Here is a 25,416-nt window from a genome sequence, read left to right on the forward strand (position 1 = left end):
TAATACAATTTTGATGGAACGACAACCCTGACCCACTCACCTGATAAACAGTTAGTTTAAATAGAGCACACCGTTAGCTTTGTATGCCTTAAGGTGGGAGAGAACCTGTCCCAATAGAATATTTATTAAACATGTGGCAACATCAACATTTGTTGCAACACAACAAATTTTTTTGGGCCATATGCAATCACTCACAGACCTGTATCCCCATTACCGCATCCACCTATGTTTGTTGGCTGACCATGAGCCCATATGTCGCGTACCTTCTCCTATCTTGCCCCTGCCACTGCCCCCATTCGACAACATTAGATAAGTGCAAGTGTTCCCCCGTGTGTTCTATTTATTCAGTACATTTTTCGATAGGCGCCAAATTGATCCATCAATTTTAAAAGCTTTTTGGTTTCATTTGCCTCATTGCTCACATAAACAATAATAATAATTATAGTAAGAGTACTGAAAACTCGCCAGTCTATTGAAAGGTCGAGCTAATTATGTCAAATGCTTCAGAATATTACAGCTCATTGAAACTTTTTAAGGTTAAGTTCATTACAGATGATATATGGAGAGAAATAAATAACGATCAAAGCAGAAATAAATTTGCATAAATTAAAGGAGCAATTATCGGATAATAAAGAGAGAACCTAGTGGTTTGGAATACCGGAACAATTTTTTTTTATTTATTTTTTGTTGCATTTTGATAATTTTTTCATTTTCTTATGAGGCCATAGCTTGTTGATATATGACTGGCAAGATCTACAGATATTTGAATATGGTGTGACAATCAAACCGAAGCTTAGACTTTATTTGTTTAAACTTTAAACTATTTTTCACAACTGTGAAAACCCCCTTCTTCACATATATCTAATCTTTAATATATATAGAACTTGATTTGTCCATTATAAAAACATGTTTACCTATATAGACAGCATATGGCAAATCATAACGAATAGATAACAGGGGGAATCAGTTGTAGAATGGGGCTACACACATTGTATACATATATGTATATATGTATAAATGATGATACAACTTGGTTGTTTAGCCTATGCAATTGTGATTTTGTTTGGAAGAGAGACGGGGTTACGGGGTTAGGGGATCGGCTGATGAAATCAAATGGGTCACGCAAATATGGTGGACTGATTACAACGGTACCAGGAAAGAGACTATAGCATAAATTGGAAATGGAATTACGATGTACAATAACAAAATATTACCAAATATCAGAGACAATGACTACACGAGTATCTTTAGTATAGAAACAAAGCAGCTACAATAGACAATGAGGTTGCTTCTTCTTCTACTCCTCCCCCTCCGCTTCTTCTTGTTTTTCTCCAACTATTATCAACACAACAAACAAGTGTGTGTAGGTGTGTGGGTGTGTTGCTGTTGACGATGTTGAAAGCAATTGCGACGGCTCCGCGTGTCTATGTAAGTGTCCAAAGGTGTTGAAACGACAACAACAACAATAGATAGTAGATTTTGTAGTAATAGCTGACTCGTATGATAAGTTAATAACCATAAAAGCTCTACAAATGAGAGCTAAGTAACTTTTGTAAATAAAATGCAGTCGTCACAATATCAGCAACTCAATGCCCGATAAGATATACTATATGTATATAAACTCAACAGAACTGAATTTTCCTATTCGCTTCTCTCTCTCAGTTTCTTTACCCATAAATTATACAAAAAAATAATAATGATGACGTTGATGATGTAATGTTACAAGAGACGCTATAAATTTGGGCTTCATTGCTTGAGTTCACTTGGTTCTCCAGTTGCTCGTTTTTTGGTGTTGCTGTTTTCTGTGCCACACTTGAAGTAAATGGCCCAAACCAACAACAACAACAACAACAGCAACCACAATGACGACCCCGACAACGACGACGACGACTTAACAATTGAGTCATAGTCATGAAAACGTGACAGAATAATGGCAAAACATTAAAGAACCCATTGATATACTCATTCCATTGAGCCATATACAAAGAACGATTCTCATTTGGTACAACTTGATGCCATATCGTGTTACAACTAATGAACAAGTGTGAATTATTACAGAGCTATCGATAACGCTGAGCTTTCTCCTAAGCAAAAGTGAATTGGTATTCCTTATTATTAAATATTAAAAAATATATAGAAAAAAATAGTTACAAAGCCAAAACCAATGCAGAAAGTCTTTTACAGTTTATACTATGTTATAATGATGATAAACAAACATTAGTAAAAAAAAAATTACCAAAACAATATTACCAATTTTGATCAATTTTACGATACACAATTAGCTCAAATAAATACATTAAAAGTATGCATTATATGATTATAGATAACAGTAGCGATAACAATCATAAATGGGTTTTTAGAGAGAAAGATATACATGGAAAACTACTTTATTATATTATACATCGACTACTCTATATTAATATTACAACTCATTTCAGCCTGTACAAATATCGCATGATATTGTGACTTACAACTAACCGGTTTGTAATGTTCTCACCAAAATATACGAGTAAATATACAACAATAACACTATGTATATGTAGTACTATAAAACTGGTAGTCAGCTGATCAAGAGGATGACGTCATGCCTGACAATGACTTTCTCAATTATTGATTCGCCTTCACATTCGGTTCAGTATCAGTTCACTTCATTTACGACAAACGACAAATGACGATCATCGCAACTATTGACACGAATAATTTAATAAAGCCAATTGAAATTTGCATAAAAACACACACACACATAAACAAGTCCAAGCAAACGAGCTGTAAATAAATTCAAAACGAAAAACAAAAAAATAAAAGCCAGGGGGAAACTAGTAAATTTCGCATGTGCGTATAAATTATCGTGTAGCAAATATCGAACGATTGCAGTCTTTAATTAATGGCAATTCCACAAATGAACAACATGATCGTCAAGTACGAAGAGTGTTTGCCCCCTTTTGATCGATGTCAATTGTGAATCAGCTCTCAGTTCGTAAAAAACTGGAAGACTTGCTTTAGGAAGAGTGCAACTGTAAAGATTAAAAAATCAGTGTGTACTGCAGTAATCTACATTCTACAGAATGATAATGAAGTCTTTCTATTTATAAACAAATTTAATACATAATACGATTTTTAACTAAACAAAATCTGATAAGAGTCGTACATAATTGTTAGTAACTAATAAGGATAAATTTTTTTTTTTTTTATATTTTATCGATAATTATACATTTGAAAATATCAATAAACCCATCCTTTGGTTTCTTTCCAAAATAAATTATGTTAAAATAACGTGACTCACTCATGCACATTTATCATAACATGCACGTATCGATAAAAATTAAATTGCACGATTAGTTTCACCAGCTGCAATCTGCGATCTCGTGCAGTGTTGCCAATTTAGCAATTTTCCCGCTAGATCTAGCGGGTTGCAATTGGCAAATGCTTGATAAATTGTAAAATAGCGGCTAGAGGGAATTATAGCTACTTTCCGAGCAAGGTAGAATCAACCAGTATTGAAGAGATTCTGCTCCAATACTCGAACGTGGATGCAACAGGAAATAAAAAATTTTCAGCACTGGCATCATTTGCGCTAAGCCTTTTATCGCTGCCATGGTCGAACGCAGAGGGGGAAAGAGTCTTTAGCCAAATGAACAATGTTTAAAAAAGATAGGGACCAATCAGACCTACATAAGTTCAGCTGCAGAAAACGATATGCTTGACGAACTTGAGAAGTTTTCAAAAATACTGGATTAAGTCAATTAAAAAGTATATCGCTTCACTACTAATCTACTCTACCAACAAACTTTTCTGGCTATTTCTAGTTTATCTTTTTTAGGACCCGTAGAGTTGGCAACACTGATCACGTGAAGTGTCGCATACAAATGCAAACAGACACACGCGCAAATAAATCTAACTGTAACTGTTTTACACGCATGCAAGAGCAAGAGTGAGTGAGTGTGTGAGAGAGAGAGAGAGAGAGAGAGAGGCCAAAGAAATCATGGCATAGACGCATTGGCGTCATTTGAGGGGAGGAGAGGGGAGCGGAGGCAACAAACTTATTTTGAAGGTTACGTGCGGGCGCGGGTGGGCGGAACTGGATGGATGACCGAGCGAGCGGACCGATCAGGCCGGTTAGGCTAGCGATTGTGAATTGTGGAACGCGTTTTTCAAGTCCACTTGATGATGATGTTTGTCACTTGGTCAACTTTTGTTGTGATTTATTGCGCTTGCAGGCAGCTAGCGTGAGAGATAGCGAGAGAGAAAGAGAGCTGCGTCAAAGTTCACCTCAAAGTCTTCAATTGAAATTCATTTATTTCGATATTTTTGCACACACACACACATGTTAGATTTGTGAATGCGCGCACCGTTAAATGGAGTAGGAAGAGGAAGCGATCGTTGTAGCAATTATGTTATTGTTTTTTTTCTTTAATTTTTTCTGCTTTATTTATGTATTTTTTAAGTTTTATTTTGTTGTTTTTTTGCTCCTCTTGTTTTGTTGTTTGCTTGCGTGCGCGCGCGCTTCACTGTCGGCAGCAGCAGAATCAGAAGACTGGCTGACGCGACCGCGCACCTTTGCCATAGCGCAGTTCGCTTTGTTTTGTGTTTCTGATTGTGTGTAAGTGTCTATGTGTGTGTGTGTCTGTGTGTGTAGCGCTGTTAGAACAGAGCGTGTGCTTTAGCAGAGAGAGAGAGAGAGCCATAGAGAGCGCAAACGAATCAGCTGTGCGCGCTCTCACAGGCCGTCGTTTGAGTGCTCGTTGCACTTTGAATGAAATTGGTAACGGTAGTGTGTGCTTTCCAATTGGATTGCGCAAATTTAAAGCAAAAACAGAAAAAACAACAAATAAATTAAATGAACATACGTTATGCAAACGGCTCTGCAGCGAAATCGACGCCGACATCGCCGAATGACGCACACAAAATGCCCCAAAAACTGTGCCGGCTGCTGTCGCTGTCGATGATGACTGCGGCAGACAAATGAGCGTAATACAAGTAGAAGAAGAAGAGAAGGAAGAACACGTACGATTTGCCTTTCAGCGTGCGACAATAAAACAGCTGCGCTGACAGGGACAGAGAAAGAGACAACGACGACGCTGACGATGACAGCGACAGCGACAGCGAAGCTGCTGTCAACAAAATATGAGGAGTGTGAGTGTGCGTGTGTGCTTGTATGTGTGTATCTATGCCTTTGTCAAGTTCAAAATTATTTAAAACAATTAATATTCATTTTGCTTGAACACTTTCAATTAGTTGTTGCCTTGCTTCCCTCTCTGCCCACATGATTGCTGCTTTAAATGAAGGTGTCAAAAATTGAGCTATAAATTAATAAAAATAGACAATCAACAAAAAAAGAGAAACAACACAATAAAATAAATAACTGTGCCATTTACAATGATTAGAATATTCGTAACAGACACATACATAAACCCACTTAGGAATACAACATCTTAAAAAGATGACTAAGAAAAACCTGTCTTTAAGCAAGAACTAACAGAACATTTTGTGATTTCCCGTTAAGCTTGTTTCATATTTGATTAGCGTTAATTTGACTGTGATCGGATAAGAGCCAACAATCGATAATCGATAAATTGAAATAGATATCCAACAAGGAAACAAACTTATCAGTCTTATCAGACACACACACACACATATACATGCAATGCTTGCCAGTGTGTACACACAATAAGTAAATTGCTTAAATTGGTATGTTGTTTACATCGTTTTTTTTTTTATTGATTTTGGATGTGGTTAGTGAATATTGATGATGATTTACAAGCAAACAAATAAAAATGTGGCCAAAGACAATAATCCATCAAAGCCACGCTCCATTTACGCCCTCCTTAAATGGGTGGAGTGAGAGGTGGAGGGGGAGGAAGACTCGAATAAATGTGTGTCACAATTAACAATACCAAATTACGCGTTAATCAAGCGCAAACTCAAACCACATTTACAACATATGCATAAGAGAGTGTATGAGTGTGTGTTTGTGTGAATAGAATACACAATTTAATTAAGTTTTGGAGTATGTTAGAAACTGTCGCTTCCACTGTTGGCAAATAGGGGAAATAGCCAAATGGTGCGATATGAATCAGCTGCTGCCAAAAAAAGCGCAATTTCCAAATGTTATTTTTTTTTTTTTTTTGGTATTTCGTTTGTTTGTTGCCGAGAGACAAAGACAAAACCAGCCATAAATTGCAAAGTACCGTTTTTGACCGCACTCTGTTAGCATACTAATAAGAAAAAGAGCACAAGAACATCAACCAGAATCACACGCTGTGAGAGCAACAGACTAGAGGAAAGAGAGAGACAAACGCATCACAGTGGGCGGGCTGGGAGAGGGAGTGGAGTGAGAGGCAGAGCGCGCATTGATGACAGCAGCTTTTGTGTGTGTGAGCTTTTGTATGTGTGTGTGTTCGTGTGTAATGAGTTGTGAGTCATGAGGCCATGCAGAGAAGAGAGCCAATGTTAATTGTCATCGCTGATGAAGGTAAAAATCAACAAAATTATAATAATAATAATTATAATGGAAAGTATTTAAAAGACAGACAGCTAGACAGTTATGTAGATAGATGATGTTGATGATGGGCGATAACATGCAGCTAAATGGATTAAAAAAGAAAAGAAGGTGTGAAACGGCTGACAGTGCAAGAGAGAGAGAGTGACAGCAGAGGTGGGGGACAACAAAAACAGAAGCAAACCAGCACAGAGTAAATGAGCCACAGCCGGAACTTGACGAAGCGACGTTCGCGACGCTGTCGACGTCAGACAGCTTCAAGGTGAAGTTTTATGACAGTCGTGTTTTTCTGTTGTTGTTTTTTTTTTTTGTTTTTTTGCATGCGGGTGAAATTGAAAATAATATTGTGAAAATAACCGAGTGTGTCTGTGTGTGAGCAATTGCAGTTGACAGAGTCCAATAAAAAACAACAACTCATTATGCTCTTGTTTTTTAATGAACTTTTTTAAATGTTTTCCGTTCGCCTTTGGCTCTCTAGCGACTCACAACAACAAAAACAACAGCAACAATTAACCAAATGAGTTTCACCTGCAACTACTGAACTCTGCTGCGGCCAACTTAACATTTCTGTGTACTTAACAGAGCGCAGTTAGCATATGCTACAAGAACTAGAGATGGACACGTGAGTAAACTGCTATCGTCAACTTAACAGAGTCCTGTTAAAGCAACTCGAGATAAACTGTTAACGTTAAATGTTATCTTTAATTAAAAAAAATTAATTAAATTGAAACGTCACTATTTTTTTTTAATATCAGCCACAAAAATCTAAGATTATATCTTGTCATTATTTGAATTCGTATTCAGAATTTACAAGGAAAATAATTATAGAAAATTACTTTGATATTTATTGCTTATCAACGATGACTGAAATTTCTCAGAAAATGAATTGAAAACTACAATAAAGACGCCTGAAATATGAAAAACCATTAGATTAACCCAATTTATACTTAACAATTGCCGTTACATGCAATTTTATTGTGCAAATCGCACTCCATTGTCAACATTTTGGCATCTTTTTATCGTTGTTCTTCTTGGAAATAGAAATTTCCGTTTGATGTTGATTTTGACCTCTGGCGCTCTGCCATTGGTGTCCCCTCCGGTGTCGTGTTCCAAATTTGTAACAACTGCCACAGCTAATGGACAAATAATTACAGTCAGCATCAGAACACAAACACAACAACACACATACTATACAGCTAACTAACTAACGCTTTTGACCTGGCTACCGTTGCTGCCAGCACAATGGACAATAGACAAATGACCTCGGGGGGAATTGGCAGGAAGCAAACTAGCTGGTTTTATGGCAATTGTTTATTCATAATTACGGTAATAGAATTGACAAATGACTTGTGACAACGATTGGACTATTGTCCTTAATTCTTCGCACAGATATATAATAAAAAAAAAATAGAGCGTGGTGTGTCGAAAAACTATTTGATAACAAAATATATGTTAAACTAATCTCAATTAAATCAATTGAAATTGTAATTGGGATTGCTACTTAAACTAATCTGGTAAAAATCTAGTATCATTGCATATTGTATTTTTATAGATGATGATTGTTAATTGGTTCTTAGAATGATTAATACTATTTTTAATTAATTGAAATAGTAGAATTATCGGTAGTTTTACAGTTTCTTTCTTTAACTAGTGATGTTCAACTAATTCAACACAATTCAGCGAACTTTTAAGCTGCTGCAAACTGTAGTTCCTGCTGATGTTTCCGGTATGAACGTTCTACCTCGTTGATCGGCTTTTCTTGGTCTTGGGCTGCTGCTCCAGAGTCTTTAAGCCGACAGTTGCAGATGATAAAGGCAAAAAAAAAAAAGAAGAAACTTTGATACGCCTTCTGAGTCTGCTAATTTCAGCATAATCTGAAACTCTTTTGTCTCAGCGTACAGTCAACAGCTGTTCTTCTTGGCCCCATAATCATCTTGGGAAGTCATTAAGTAACTTCGTTTGGAATGTCAATGAACGCGCCGACAAACGGTCTGAGGGCAATGAAATAAGAACAGGTGGTCCAAGAGGTGTTCAGGTGTTAGGGACCTTCTTGTAAATAAATATGAGCTCAAGTTCAGATCACAGAGCAGCTGTTGGTCTGGCAGGTTAAGTGCAAACCTTGGCAACTCTTAATGAGGTCCAACATTTGTCACTTCCCACAGATACAGATACAGATACATATTTCACATCGTCTATCAAAATCCGACATATGAAAACGGTAAATAGAGCAGGAAATTAATGTTGTTTTTCTTTTTTGCCCCAATTTAAATATAGGCAAACTCTTGTTAGCCTGGCTCATAAATTCAGTCAGTGGCGAAGAAAGTAACTGTGCCGAGCCCAAAAACACCAGATGAATAATGAAAACATGGAGAAATACGAGTGTAAAGAGCACCAAAAAAAACACACACATATAAAAAGTGCAAGTAAGCACATAAAACATGTCCAGTTTGAAAGGGATGTTAAGGGGAAGGAGACTTGCTTCATCGTTTTTCTGGCCATTCAGTTTTCAAACTAAAGTAGTCCACATATGAAAAAATTCCTAAAATTGTCTATGAAAGCTTAATAAATTATAGTATGTTATGGTTGATGCCAAGAAGGAACAATGTTAGGATCTACAAAAGCCTTAAATGTTACACAAGACTTTTAAAACTAAAATTATAGGGTTATAAAAATTTATATATGTATATATTTATCAATTAATTAAGCCTTGATCAACCATCTTAAACGATTTTTTAAGTTTTCAATAAACATGTTTTTTGCCTATTTAAATACTATATAAATACTTAATGCCCTATTTATCGATTACACTTATTCGGTGCATGCAAATTTCATTATATTTCCACAGTTAATTCGTTTTATACCCGTCAATGTTGAACTTATGAATTGAATGGGTCTCATTCAGTCCAATTGGGCTTTCAATTTGCCAATTGGCAAAGTTTCAATGCTAAAAAGCTGTAAGCTGACCGCCACACTCCAAAGTTTGTCACAATGTAACGCTTGATAGCAATCACTTAGCCCTCTCCCCCCCTGTCCTCACCACCCTTTCATCCGATACCCTTCATCGGGCAAACAACAAAGTACAGTTAGCAACAAAATGGTAAATGAATGACTGGTAAAATACAATATTACTCATTTATGAAGATTTCTTTTTCTATAGCTTTGTTTGTTTACATCATTTTTTATTCAAATTTGGACTTCTTGTAGAAGACGTTGAAGCAAAGAAACTGAAAAACGCATATAGATATTATTATGCAAATTTCCTATTCTCTTTCATTGACACTTTGTGCCGTACGCTTTGACAGGTTTATCATCATTGCTCTTCCTCTTACAATAACAAATGACTTGTTACGTGGTTTGCTGCTTGTTCTTTTACTTTGTCCTCCTATTGCTACACACACACACACTCACATCTTTAGTCATTGTTCTCATATACATACATATGCAAACATACCAACAGACATGCAGAGTCATCAATGCATGCACAAAGGCAACCTCCACAGCTCCAAAGTTTACGCTCTTAGAGAATGCGAGAGTGAGTTGGAGGGCGAGAGAGCAAAAGTTTAAAACGCGCCTCCTTCACTTGTGTGTGTGTGTGTATGTGTGTTACGTATGTATTTATGCATGCTCACTTCAGTCAATATTTACATTTCTAACTAATTATCAGTTCAGCGCACTTTTGTGTTGACTGAAGCAGCCTCAGCGACAGCGACGTCAACGCACAACAGTGTCAACGCTTTGTGGTTGCCTTCATCTGCCACCTTCACAATTTGAGTTCGTTTAACTTTGCATTCTAAAAGAGAACAACAACAACAAAAGTAAAGCTAATGTTGTTAATTGTGCTTAAAATTAACTGCTTACGCATATACCACTTTTTTTTTTTGATAATTTGAGTAAACGAGGAAGCTGCATTTTAACAGTTCCGTTTACAGTTCTTAACAGCATTCTATTAAGTGCATGTTACAACGCTTTTACAGCACGTGTGTCAACACTGACACTGACCCAGAGTTGACCTTCAGTCAAAATGCTTTTTAGGCCTATTTGCCAGCTTGAGTCGGAGTTTTGTGTGTAAACATTCCAAAAAGTTTCTTTTGTTTTTGTTTCTCTTTGTTTCGTTTTGCCTTTTTGATACTTTAATTGCCCCAAAAGCCTTGAATTTGCACTACAAAGAGCTTTTAGAGGCTTACCCACAAAAGCCGACTGAGAAATAATAGTAATTAAAGTCATAAAAAATGAGCAAATAAGACTGAACATGTTATTTATCTTAGACCCAAAAGTCTCTGTTGTTCTTTGGTATGACCTTTTGACCAGTGTACTGCACCATTTATTTCTATTCTAACACCAAACAATTTTAGATACCTTAATGTATTTTAAAAGGGTTGAAACATAAATATCGTCTCTTTGTTGTCTTCTAGGCAACAAATCTTAAATATTATGACAACGTTTGTAAATATAAATACGATTTATATGAAAGGAATCAGTTGAGTTTAAATATAAAGACAAAAAAGAAGATCTGGATGAATTGATGATCTGGATAATTAATGGATGAAATATCTTTGAAATTGTATTTGAAGTTCCATGTTAATGAGTTTATTTTAACTCTTATTTTGAATAAATAAAAATAAATTAAAATATTTAAAGTTACAATTCGAATTTAGCAAAACGCCGTCTTATTTCACGATAAAATTGTCCCAGCCATTTTGTGTGAAAATTTCAGACTCCTAGGTCTTTAATTTAAATGATAAAAATCAACAAATAATTTTTATTTGTAAATTTAAATTTAATCACAACGATCCCTGGTATTTCAATTGTCAAACTATTGAAGTAATTTCAAACAAATCCCACGCTTGGGAAGAATGTTATTGCAAACGGGTTTATTGATGGCGCTGCCATAATACATATAGTATAGTAGTGAGGGTTGACAGAGCGAGGAGGGTGGGAAGGAGACTTAGTTAGTAGACATATCAAATGGGGAGTTTCAACTTACGCCACTAAGCCGCCCAAGAAGGCAACTGGACCGCCGCCAATTAAACGGATCTTGCGATGGCAGGAATCGAAGAGCGATGTTCGTGTTGGCGCCTGTGATGTGGGTGACATGTTGTTGTTGTTGCTGTTATTGTGGATGTTATTGAGTCGATTACTGCTGTGTCTATTAATGAGCAGCTGTTGTTGTGTTGTTGTTGGTGCTGCTGTCGTTTTCCACGCTTGTTGTTCACTTGTTTTGAAATTGTAATTACTTATGTAGTTGTTGTTGCTGCTGTTGCAGTTTTTACTGTTTTTATAATGAGTGTGGCTGTTGCTGTTGTTGTTTTGGTTAGACAAACTGTTGTTGTTTTTATTACTATTACTATTACTATTAATGCTGCGACAGCTTTGATTGCTGCTGCTGTCGTCGTCTGTTATTGTTGCTGTTGTTGTAGTTGTTGTTGCTGTTGCAGTCACTGCTGCTGCTATTGTTGTTGTTGTTGTTTTTGGCTTCTTGTTGCGTCGCAGCGCTGCTGCAAAACTATAGCTAGTGTGCTCTTTCTTCTTCTTTTTTTGCTGCTGCTGCTCGTCTGCGTTAATTGTTGTTGCCAGCAATAACAAACACTTTTCGCTTGTCTGCTTTTGCTGCTTGAAATAATAATCAGCTGCTACTATCGCTGCTCTCTTTTGATTTGTCTCCTGCGCTTCCGTTTGCGCCGCTGTCGCTGCTGCCGTCGCTGTCAATGGCTTGTACAGCTTTTGCTGCTTGAGCTTTTGGAGTAAGCTTTTGCGCTGTTGCTTTTCGCTTGTCGCTGTCGCTGCTGCTGCCGTCGCACCGAAACCAAGTTCCACAATGTGCTGTGTGGGCGCTCTCAACATTATTCACAGTCACTTTTGCTTTTAGCTTTTGATTCGTTGTTGTTCCAGTTGTTGTTATTATTGTTGTTATTGTTTTTGTTGTTATTGTTTATGTTTTGCACATTTGTTCGCTGTTTAATTTTCAATTTTAGTAGCATTTGAATGTTGTACTGATTTAAATTTAGCTCAACTCGTTTTGTTTTCTTTCACTTTTGAGCTCAACTTTCTTCTAGAAAATAAAATATTGCAAGATCCAAATTAAAGTAAAACACAAAAACAAAATGATTTTCGATTTTTGCTTAGTTCACAACTTTCAACTTAAGTTTTGTTTAGTTTCAATTTCTTGTTACCAACTTCAGACCAAAAGAAAAACGCTATTCGCGGACAGTGGTTTAAGATTTGTTGAAAATAAAAAATGTTACCTGAATTATACATAAATTTTGCAATTATAATTTAATATTTTAAGCTTCTTTTTTTGTGTGTCCTTTCTTTAATTGCTTTAGTTATTTATTGCGAGTTTAACTTTATGATTTTCAGCTAAAAATTTACTTGAAGTAAAATGCTTTAGTGTTGTTACTGAAATATTCTACTGAAGACATATATTTTAGTTTTATTTCTGTTAGTAATATAAAGAATATGACAACATTTGTTTTCACTACTCTTGAAGCACTGTGCAACGATTGGAACATTGGCTTATGTTTTATATTTATTATTTAGGTAATGATTGCTTTATATATATATACATATATACAAATGTGCGCGTTTCTATATTGGAACTTTGCTGTTGGTTTTTCTTATAATTGTTGTTGTTGTTTTTCTTGTTGTTGTTGTTGTTATTATAAATATAATGCGCCTTTGGAAAAAAACACGATCGCGTGAGTTTTTCTGCCTCATTGTGAGCTATTTCACAACTGCGTGAGTGTGCGTGTTTGTGTGTGAGTGTGAGCTATGGGTGAGTATGTAAATAAGTACATAAATTTATTTTTTTCGCGAGGTTGCTAAGCTAAAATCCGCTTATTCATATGTATGTTAATTAGATTTACTACAAAAATGAATTAAAAAGTATTCGCTGTGGACTTCTTTCTAATCTTTTTTTTTTCTTTATTATATCTATTATTTTTCCTCTTCTTTTATGCGCACATTAATTCATGCAAATTCACATCATCAGCAGCAGCAGCAAAAAATTTACATATATACATTTTAATTGTAAATCAAATAAAAGCAATGATAATTTCCATACAAAGTCTGCCGCATCTTCTGTCTAACTATCTTCCCTTTCTTCTATCACATCATAATCTTCAAATTGCTTCGTTTTTTATTTTTAAATATTTTTTTTAGCTCGGCAGGGCCTAAAAGGAAAGTAAAAGGTGGTGTCATCCGCAGTGCTTACGCAATTCGCAAAAAAAAACAAAGCACAAAACCGAAAAAGACGAACCAAAATTAAAACCCATCATTAAAGAAGGCACAAGCTAAAAGGGAGGGGCAGAGGCAGCTCATAAAGGGGGAATTGGCAGCATAATAAAAATCGAACGGGAAGCATGTCAAACAGGAGTCAAAACCGGATAACCTTCACCCAAATATAGATGTACAAATTGAACCTATACGATGAGAAGGCTGAGCCCAAAAGTTGGACATCACATCGGAGAAACTACAGTTTTAATTCTGATTACTCATTAAAGGTGAATCATAATAAAATCCCCTAAGGGGAATTTATGAATCGAGCGACATTTTTATTTGAAACAGGTCAAATTATTTTTTTTGTAACTATACGCATTGATTCCAATGAATCTATTTTTAATCTAGATTTTTTTTTTTGTATTACTCAAATCTTGTTAAAAATATTTATAAATAATTTAATCAGCATTCAATCAAAATGCATTTATTAAAGTTATTTCAAAAAACACTTTAATTTCCACAAAATTCTTAAGCTTAAAACTGTTAACAAAAAAAAAACTATGAATTACTGTCCACTTTTACTGACCTTATATTAAAATGGAATAACTATTAAAAAAGATTTATTTGCGAAGATTTCTGCAACACAGATTGACACAAATTGTGAATTTTTCGACATCCGTTGTCTTTGCCACATTGATTCTTAAAGAGTTGCGATTTCATGACTCAAAAGCCAACGAGGCGTGCATCTTTAGATTTTTCATATGAAAAAGAAAATAAAAAGAGGGGAAAAAAGGCACACAAGATGCGAAATTCCCAACGCTTGTCACAGTTAAACGCGCTTATCTGCAATTCTTGGATGGGTAAAACATCAGTATGAATGAATAGACGTGCTATAGCAAAGTGGCAAATTGATTCAATCAAGCAAACTGGAAACACGCAAAGACATCGAGTATAAGAGTATGGGATATCTGGTAAATGGGGTGCTCTACCAACAACAACAACAACATTATTAAATAACAAATGGCAACGACAACACGGAAAAGTAAAAGAAAAAGGCGTGAAAGAAACTAAAGTGCTCAAAACGATTTGACACTTTTGTTTTAAAGAAGAGGAGAAAGAAAAGTAAAGAAAACTTTCACAAAGAAGTTGAAAATTGTTATTGTTAAGATTGGGCGGCAGGGAGTTACAAATTTATTGAAAGTTTTCGGATAAGATTAAAAAGCAAAAGTTCAAAATCAACTTGCCAATTTCTCTAGAAACTTTCTACAATTTCAATGGAATCAAAGGGCGCTTGTAATTCTCAACTAATTCATGCTACATTTTGGTTTTTTTTCGCCGAGCATATTCACATTTCCAGGCACGTTCTAAGACCTCTAGAATTTCAATAGAAAATTTAGCTCACATGCGAGTACGGTTAATGCTAATGATGACGATAAAGATGGTGATAATGAACATGTTGCTGTTGCTGCTGTTGATTTGGGAAGCAGATGAGCTACAGTTGGAGACAGTTAAAGAGAGACAGCGGTTCGTTGGTCTCATTTTTAATGCACAACTCGACAAATTGACACTACTTGAAATTGGTAGGAGGCGGGGAGAGGAGGAGATAGGGGGAAAAGAGAGGGGATTTGCGCTGCTAGAATTTTAAAATGAAAGTTCGTGCTTATTCACGGTTGAAGAAGCATGCGGAAATCTCTGAGCTTAAATCCAAAAAAGCAAAATGAAAAACCAACTCAATGAAAGAATAAAAAAGAGGTAGAAACAAAATAAAAGTCTAGCCAACAAAAGAGTTGAAATAATCATAATAATTATATTATTTTAATGTGTTTTTCTTTTCTACTTTTTCCTTGTCGCTGTTTTTCCCCAATCCAAAACACCCAATCCAAAGCAGCTGTCGTTTTCAGCTTGGCATTACACAGCATTTTCAATTAAGTCTCCAACCTCAACGTTTCTCAATGATGAAAGTTTTCCTTTTTTCCACTTCTTTTTCTTTATCTTTTCTTGCTGTTGTTGTGGCAAGTGAAGGAGAAGGGTTTGCGGCAAGTGTTAATGTACAGCGAAGCAAGACACATCGTCAAGTGGCAAGGTTATGCATTGTGAATAAGCAATTAGCTCTGCGGTTCTTTCCCGTAATCATCATCATCATCATTCTGATGATTAAGATTAAGACACACGCTTAGCTTTGGCTATAACTTTGGGGTCATTGTTATCTGTGCAACAGATTGAAGATGAGCAAGAATATCAATGATACAATATCAATACACGGGAAGAGGCTATAGATTACAATCTCATTTCAAATTAACTGGAAAGCAATACTCAAAGCCATTAAATTCATTCATTCAATTCGTAAGAAAATAGAGAAACAGTTAGCATGTTATCGACACTCGATTAATTTCAATGCTAGCCAAAATATTTTCTTAATGTAAAGTACTTCGTTACTTTTTCAATATCAAAAATTAAATAATATGATTCGATTATTTAAAGAATTTCAAAAAATAAAAAAACTGACAGCTGTAAGCGATTATCGATTTGTAATCGATTACACTACACTTCCCCTATGGTTTGGGGATGATATGCTATAGTATAATAATTGAAACTGATGCGATTCACGCTCGATCAATCTAATTGAGACACGTTGCAACTTGCAACTGCTCTCAAGGCTCTCGATGCATGCCCCAAGCAGCGATTGCCTCAATCTTCACACTTTGAAGGCCACAAACCGATTCGAGTCGAGTGGAGAGTGATTAGTGTGCCACGTACAGACATATGTATATGTATCTACATATATATAACTCTATCTGTATCTGTATCTTTTTCTGCATCTGTTTCTGTTTTGTGTGTGTGTGTGTATGTATCGCAAAGGCAATTGCAATCGTCAATCGATCTGCATACTCGCTTTATTTTGTATTTACGTGCAACTGGGCAGGGTTACCCCCTCTCCTCGCTCCCCTCTCCTCACTCAACAAAATGAATTGAAACTTGAGCGATTGCAGGGACTGCGAAGTTCTCACGGCGAATTACACAAAACGCCGCACATCACGTTTCCAGTAATCATGAAACTCAGTTACCACTCAGGGCTCTCCCCCGTCTCTTCAACTCTAGCTTGATTACTTTAGCTCCACTGTACTCCCCATCCACTTCATTCACCACGACGACGATCTCAGGCAATGGCAATAAATTTGTACAGAGCTCAAGACGTGAGAGAAATGCAAAAATGTCAAATGAAATAGAAATAGAAATAAAAAAGAGACCCATTGAAACTACCAAAAATAAAATACAAAATTGAGAAAACTACGTAGTTTGCTGCAGTGCAATGTGCTCAACAAGAAGATACTCTATACAATTATGTCAAATGAATTTGAAATAGAAAAAAAAGAAATCCATAAAAGTATAAAAAAAACAAAGATTAAGGAAAATAACAGAAATGCTGCGGATAAATTTTCGTGATATCTCTATTTATAATGAGAGTTTAATAAGAATTTTGTTTTCCAAAATAATACTTAAAATGCTGAATAATACCATTTATTTCTGAGTCTCTGATTTCAAAGTATTCATAAAAATAGCGACCTTATCGGATTGCCTTCAATTGGTATAGGATATAAAAACAAGCACATAGACCCATTTAAAAGCACAAACAATGAAATATGTAAGACGCGCTAATTAAGCAAATTAGTAAAAATACAACAACACCGATGGAAAAAATTATAATAATAGTATAAAAACAAAAACAAAACTCAGCTGTGGTCAGCGTCTCGTCTGCTTTTGTTTTACCTACATTTTCAGTTGTCGTTGTTGTCGTTGCCTTTGCATTGTCAACACAACTCGGCAGAAATTTGACCCATAAAATTTCCCACCAAAATTATAGTAATTTTCAGTTAACTCAATTTGGCTGAAATGGGAAACGCGAGAGGAAAACAGAAAAAAGCACAACTGAGGGAATCGTGTCCGCACAACAAAAGTAGCCGAAAATTAGCTAGAGAAACGTTCAACTCTCAATGAAAAATCAGCTCAATTTTCACTATCCAGTAACCAGAGAGACAGGCTGCCTCTATCTTTCTTCCCTCTCCCTCTCTTCTCTGCTGCCAAAAGATGCCGCATAATTATAGTTGTTGCGTTGTAGTCGCCACAGATGCCAACGTTATTGCCAGTGGGCGGCCATTTGGACAACAACGACAACAAGAAGAACATCCAACAACAATGGCATTAAAACAACAACGAAACCTTCAAATTGCACAGTGGAACATTTAGACAATGTTCCACCAAATGGTATGTTGCCACATGGGAAGATCTTTAAGAGGGTCTTTCATCAACTAAAACAGACAATAATAAAAAAAAAATCTGAAATCTTTCATAATTTATTGCAACATTTTCAAAGGCAAAACAACATTGTAACGCTTAAGAGCTTTTTATACCCTATAAACTGAATTTAATGGGTGTATTTGGTTTGTAAGACAAATATATTGCTTAGAAGACAGAGGTAGAGCTAAAAATTATGTATATTATTGATAAGGAAGTGCAGTAAAAAAATCGAAAAACATTAAAGACTTGCTGAACATTTTATTCCATATTTAAAATAAACTATAAAGTTATGCTGGAAAACTTTGAATTACAGAGGAAGTCAACACTGCGTATACGTAATATTTTCTATATATTACGAATACTTTTTATTCTATTTCTATATCAAATTGCATTCACTAGCATTACTCATACTTGTTTTCGAGTGTCCCATTAAAAATGCTATCGATTATCTTCTAAATTTTGTATAATCAATTTTGTTATTTATTGAAACGTTTGCTCTACGGAAATGCAGCTGTTGTTATTCGGAAAATGCAATTAACGTTTCGCTGTGTAGTCCCTTAAGGCCAGTTTTTAAAGGAAGGAGGAGGAGGCAGGGAGAGAGGTGGAGACCGATTTCCGCCTACTACAAGACCACTGTGCATAGTGGGTCACGCTGTCAGTGGGTGGAACACAATTGGCACACAGTTGTGGGAGCTGGATTAGAATTTTCATTTCATTTTATTTTTTTTATGGTGTGTTGAGCTCTTAGACTATCGCAAGATTTTGTGGCATGGAAAACAGCATGATTGCAACATGAATTTTATACACATTTTCTTAATATTTTTAAAAAAGAAAATAGGAAAAAACAACAAGTGACAGCTGGTAATTATTTAAAAAGCCTGCCAACACAGTCTGTCTCTGCCTGTCTCCCTCTATCTCTTTCTCTGTCCTGTATTGCAATTAATGGCACGTGTTACCGTTAGAAAGAGTGTGAAGAGAGAAAGAAAGAGAGAACGGGTTGCCCAACGCATTGCAGGCTTTGATGAGAACCAAAATGAGAGCAAATCCCACTAAAAGCAACTAAGAGTGTGCCTTTTTATAGGGTATGCGTGACGTGTAAATACCCTGTACAAATCTATAGACTTATATATTGTATAATTGCAAGTTTGCACTGCTTGTCACAGTTTTTGCTTTTGTTCTTTTACAAACTTTGTATCTACCCGACCTTAGGGTATTTTTTAAGGGGTATAGAAAAAATACAGTCCCCCATGTTAAATTTAGCACAGCTCTTCGATTTTTTTTTTGGTTCATCTTTTGCCTTTGTTGTAGTTGTTATTATGACTTTGGGGGGAAACAACAACAAACAACAAGAGTATTAAAAAAAACAGCTGAGCTGACATTGACACTTTTCATCGTTTGCTTGAGGCGCACAAAAATCATTTAAGGTTATTTATAGTAAAAACCAAAAGCCAAAAAATAAGACAGAAATGACAAAAATCATAAATAAATAATAAAAAGAGAAATGTTGTCCACACGATAAAAGTTGAACCAACGATACATATAATATTTCTGCATATATCGGAAATCAATAAAAGTGTCGTTTTGGATAGTTTATCGCCCACTTCCCGTGTCTTATGTGTGCATTATTTATCAATTTCTAACCACAATCAACTGCATAATGTATTCATTTACATATAATTACACCCTTTAATGCCTTCCTTCATTGTTTCCGTCTCTTGCATGCAAACTCCAATTCCAATTCGCCAATTTGCCAACTGGCAATTTCAATTCGAATTCGAATTCGAGTTCCCCTTTCCCAGCGTTCAATTTCCGTGTCGCCTTCAACGCGCTTTAACCTTCAACTCGCATTGAAGTCAATTTGCTGGTTTTTTCCTCTCCCTCTCTTACTCTCTCTCTTTCTCTCCTCTTTGGCATTTGTGTTTTCACAATGTGCCAAAAGCAAACAGCTCAGCAATTAAATCAAAATTTATGAAGTGATTCTAATTTAACGGCTTTGAGTGTACGTTCAATTTCCATTGCTCGCATTTTGAATAAGCTTAATTGTTGGCGACTTTACTATATGTGTGTGTGTGTGTGTGTGTGTGTAAGTCGCGACCAGGCAAAGTACCGTTAAAGGTCAAACGAGCATTTAGCAAGAGACGCAGAATGAGACAGCAAAAGCAAAGGCAGAAAACGAAATGAAACGGCAACAACAATCAATGCTTTTAGCCTATCTTACCACCTCTATCTCTCTCCCTCTCTCTATCGTTCGCTCTCGTTCTCAGCTTAGACATAGAATTATTACTATTAAGAGAAATAAAACTAGTTTCTCCAATATCAAGTTGTAAACCTGTGTTGTTGTCTCTGTTGTTGTTGTCTCTGTTGTTGTGGCAGCTGCTGCTTTTGTGTGACATGAGCGAAAGATGCACATGCAATGACACGATTGAACACGATTAAACATGCCGGCAATCGTTTAGATCGCTGGGAACGTCCCTAATGCGAGTATTACCCCATAGTCAATTTATGGCATCTCAATTACCTTAACTCTTAACAAGCCTCTGAAAATTGTTGAAAATAGGTAAATCCCAGAGAGAAATACTGAAATAATGCGGTTAATTGATTAAGTTACATTTTTGTTTAGCTTAAATGGCAAATAGCAGTACGATTTATTTTTAAAGATTTAATTTAATTCGGAACAGCTTATTAAATTTGAAGAAGAAATAGAAGTTTTGCTTTAAAGATTCTGCTTATTTTGTAAATTGTAATTTATTTTATTTGTTCATATCTAAAAAAAAAAAGTTGGTTTAATTTTTTTTTATAATAAACAGGCTAACATAAAGCTTACTTGTTTATTTCTTTTAACATTTTATAAGCCTGCACAAATAAACTTTGACCCACTGTATTATGAGTCATAAAATTTGCAAAAATATATATGTACATACACTGTATAATGTAGCACGCAAAAACAGAAATCGATATTTGCCACACTGTGGCATACTGGCTGTGGAGATGGTGACGCATTTGCATTGACACTAAGAAAGAGCAAAAGGAGGAGGAGAAAGAGGGGGAGGAGGAGGTGGAGAAGTGAGAAAATTGGCGCAACTTGAAGTGGCTGCGGAAGGGGGCAGCGAATTGTTGTTGTTGAGTGGCATGTTTAAGGACTTTATATATATATTTTTTTTTTTTTGTTATTTGCGAAGGGTTGCCACCTGACGGTGTAAAAATGGTCTTTTAGGAGGGGATGATGCAGGAAGGAGACAGGAAACACGTCCGGAAAGGAAGTGACAGACAGTGGCTGAGAGTGTGGCAAAGGAAGTGGTTAAAAAACCGACAAAACGATAACAACAACAATTGGTAAACGCTGCTGGCGCTTACAGCTGCTGCTGTTGTTGTTGTTGTTAGTAGCTGCTGCTGTTATTGTTGTTGTGATGCTGCTTTGTCTGCTTAGTGGTTACAGTTAGTGGCCAAAGCAAAAGCTCGATGCAGCGTAACAGTTAATGTTGTTTGTTTTGCTGTTGTTTCTGTTGTTGTTGTTGTTGCTGTTGCTCGCTGTGCCAATTCTAAACGTTGCATTGGCAACAGTCGCGCTTCGCCGGTTTTGCCAACTGCTTTGCTGCTTGCTGCATTGCGCGTAATCAGTGAAGCAACAAACCGTGGCAACAACAACTTCAACTACAACAACAACAATTATAAAAGTTGTAATGCGGCTACTGCTGAAGAGGTAGCAACTAAAGAAAAAATAGAGTTGAGTTTTTTCTTTTTTTTTGCAAGTATTGAAAACTTGTATGCAGTTCGCTGTGAATGACACAGTTTACACTTACACACACAGACACACACGCACACTCAGGCATACACAACAACACTAGCACAGTGGTGTGAACTCCTTGCTTACTTGTTTTTCTATTTTCTATCCACAATTTTCACATTTTATATTTATTTTAAATGCATTATTTAATTGTTTCATTTGCACACACATAGAAGAATTGTTCATGTTAAAACTGCGACGCTGCTGCGCGCCTCCAAACAAATTAAAACGCGTAGAGACGGCGACCCGACGACGACGACCGTACGACCAAACATGCCAAAGGAAATTTCTAAACTGAAGCAGCGGCAAGACTTTGACAGCTGCTTGACTGACTGACTGCCAACTAGCACTAATACACACATACACACACAAAGAAGCTGCCGAATGAAAGCAGAGCAGCGCTGAGCTGAGCAGAGGAGAGCCAAAGATGATGATGATGATGGTGTTGTTGCTGCAGTTAGTTTCTTTTCATGCTGTCTGCGTCGCAGTCACAGTCGCTGCCGAAGTCAAACGCACACTTGCACACATTAACTGGTTTGCTCAGAGAGCAACAACAGCCAGCAGACAGAGAGCAAGTGAGCAGCCAGTGAATGTTTCTATGTGTGCTTTGCATACAAATGCGGCAGTCAAGCAAGACCAGAACATACATACATACATGCATACACACCTTTACCATATACACGACCACTTGTTTGACAGCTGAGCATGCTCGCTCGCTCCCTTACACACACACACACTTTCTCTCTTTCTGACTTATGCTCTCGCTGCGCTGCGTCGCAACAGCTGAGTCCCACATATACAGAGACAATATTCCATTTTTTCGATACGCTTGCCCGCGCTCAGCAGCTGACAGCAGATAGTGCTGCCAGACAGCCAAATATTTTAGTACTGAATGAAAATAGTAGTAGAATTTACGACCAAGTGAAGAAGGTAAAACAGGACGTTGTTATAAGTTATATTTTAAATTTAAATTACCTGTTTTTGGTAAATGATTTAAATTATTGGAACACTCACCTGTAAGAAAAGAAAAATAGAATGTTTATATAAAATAGACAAAGAGACAAACTTAAATGATGATATTATCAGGTAACAACACAAACAGGGATCCACCATTATAGCCCGCATGACCATTTATATGTAATGTCATTAGCACCATCTACCCTCTACTCTTGTGTATAATTATCACACACTCTGTGTGTGTGCCATTGATAAGCATAACATAAAGCAAAGAACAAAGAATAAACAGAATAACACAGGAACTGCATTTGGTTCATGGCTTCCATAGAATCAAATGCCAAAATCAAAAAGAGGCACCGTCATTCAACACAAATACAGGAACTATAAGAACAACAACAACAACAAGCCAACCAAGCAGATGTCAGTAAAGAGAGAGATGGATGGGAAGAGAGAGAACAAGGGCAATTCGTTGCGTTCTCTTGCATCTTCTACTTCTACTGCTGGACAGTAAACACCTGTGACCGCCCGCAACGCAACTGCTGTGTGACCAGCAAGTTCATTTGCACTGAACCTCTTCATATTGCACACACACAAACGCACCCGCACACATACAACGGAGAGTGGGCTGTGCTGCAAACTGCGATGCTTGGCTGCTTTCTAGCGGTTACACCAAAGCAAACAGCGACGCGTCGTCGCAGCAGCAGCAAAGCAATTCGCCATTATTTGAATTGCTTTGCGCTCATTATTTATTGCAGCGACTGTTGCAGCCTCGTTGCAGTCGAGTGCAGACGGCCAGCAATCAAACGGCACACGATCCTCCGCCATCCCCTTCATGCCCCCCGCCAACTGCGGCGTCTCTTCGTCTGTTAATTTAAGTAAGAGCTTGTGCCGAAAAGTAAGAGCATAGACGGAGCAAATGGGTTAGAATCAATGTTAAACGGTAAATTATTTAGTTCAGTTTATCGATCATAATCGATAGCAATCAGTAAGTGTGTAAATAACTCTTTAAGAAAGTATAAATTAAATTGCATGCAATTGCAAGAGAGAGAGAGAGACATAAAGAGAGTTTATTTTCTGCAATAAATATAAATATCACACTCTCTCTCCTTCTCCTTCTCCATCTCTATTGTTTTGTTCTTGCGGCTTGTTGATTTGTTGCTATTTACAAATCTTTTGTTTGTGGCAACGCTGCGACAGCGAAGGCAGTTCCGTTTAGTCGGTCACGCCACCACATAAATAAGACAAACAACAACAACAACTTAGCAGCTAGAGCAGCGTCCGTTGCTTTGGGTCATGCGCACTTCAAATGACGTCACATGTAGCCAACGAATTTAGAAGTGCGCAAAAACAAAAAAAGGCACAGCTTGGACTCCTATCAACGAGAGTTGGCGACTAGTACATAATAATATAGTTTTATTATTTTTACCATGCTAAGGAAATAAATCACTGTGATAACGCATATCCAGTGTATGAAACCGATAAGTTAAATTCGCATTTTTGGTTATCGATTTCAGTTGCGAAACAGCAGTAAAATTTTGGGTTAAAAAATAACAACTTAGTTGAATTAAATGCTTGATTGAACTGAGTTTAGCCGTTTTACATCAATCGGTTACAACACGGTAATTTCGATTTCGGTATAATAAAAATGTTTATTTCAGTTACGACTTCAGTTATGGTTTTCAATTTCAATTGGTTAATATCTGTTAGCGGTTACAGTTCCGCTTACGGTTTTAAACCCTGACGCATACCCTTCTAGCCAATTCTTATTCTAGGGTATATAGTGTGCTGACACATACACACGTTTACTTGTGCAATTTGTGGCAAGGCGCTATGTGATTTATTCAAGCGACGCGCCAGCAACCCAAAAGGGGGCGTGACAAATCGAGCGATGTTTAAATGCGTCGTAGGTGTGAACCGGCATTGACCCACCCCCTTCCCCACCCATCCCTCTCCCACTCTCCACACACACATAGGGAATATCCAAAGTACATTTAATAGTTGGGACATCAGCTTAGACCCTTTGCGGGGTTTCTGTGCAAATGGAAACCCTACAAATAATATAGAAAACGTAAATAAAACACGAAGAAGGGGTGTGTCTGCTAGGGAGGGGGAAACTTGGTAAATGCGCAGTATAGACAGGACACACACACGCACGCACGCACATACAAATATACACAGATACATTGTTGTATAATACACAAAAGCAACTTTAATAGCAATAACAATAACAATGCCGAAATGAAAATCAGCTGTTATTGCAAGCGATTTCAATTCGAAGAAGAAGAAGATGAAGAACTGAACACTCTCCCTTCAGCACCAAAAGTAACAACAACAACAACTAGAAAAGCAGTAAGTGCAAAAAAAAGCTCCATCTTTCTCTTTCTATCGCTATGTTTGTTGTTGTTTATGCAAACTTTGATGATTACTAAAAAGAAGTCGATGAAGATAAATATGTTTGTGTGTGTGTGTGTGTGTGAGTAGGCAGTAAAATCTGCAGTACTGTGGACTATATAAAATTTACTGATAAAGCTAGTTCAAAGTTACATCTGTTGTACACAAAGACCCTTTTCAACTATTCCCTTGCGACTAAAGTCAAACTACATTAAAAACGAACTAGTAGGATATTAAATTATATATTTATGTCATATTTGTAATCAAAAACCGT

At 36.6% G+C, this 25,416-nt stretch overlaps 1 protein-coding gene across 10 annotated transcripts in view; it reads right to left on the minus strand.

Moving 5' to 3' along the window:
- LOC117788981 (MOB kinase activator-like 2) overlaps positions 1 to 25,416 on the minus strand; it is a 35,283-nt gene that overhangs the window by 6,512 nt on the left and 3,355 nt on the right. The window contains exons 1-2 of one of the 10 annotated variants that reach the window (XM_034627942.1): positions 12,277 to 12,548; positions 11,484 to 12,192 (exon numbers count right to left, since the gene is read on the minus strand). The exons of 2 other annotated variants lie outside the window; for them this stretch is intronic. In XM_034627942.1, the coding sequence (XP_034483833.1) occupies positions 11,484 to 12,192; positions 12,277 to 12,340 (773 nt within the window). In that variant the 5' untranslated portion in view covers positions 12,341 to 12,548. Of the gene's footprint in view, positions 1 to 4,056; positions 4,611 to 11,483; positions 12,549 to 25,416 lie in introns of those variants that run through there. 7 more of the 10 variants (XM_034627943.1, XM_034627941.1, XM_034627950.1 and 4 more) reach the window with 7 other exon arrangements.

Source organism: Drosophila innubila, assembly GCF_004354385.1.
Source record: "Drosophila innubila isolate TH190305 chromosome 3L unlocalized genomic scaffold, UK_Dinn_1.0 0_D_3L, whole genome shotgun sequence".
Lineage (NCBI taxonomy): Eukaryota > Metazoa > Arthropoda > Insecta > Diptera > Drosophilidae > Drosophila > Drosophila innubila.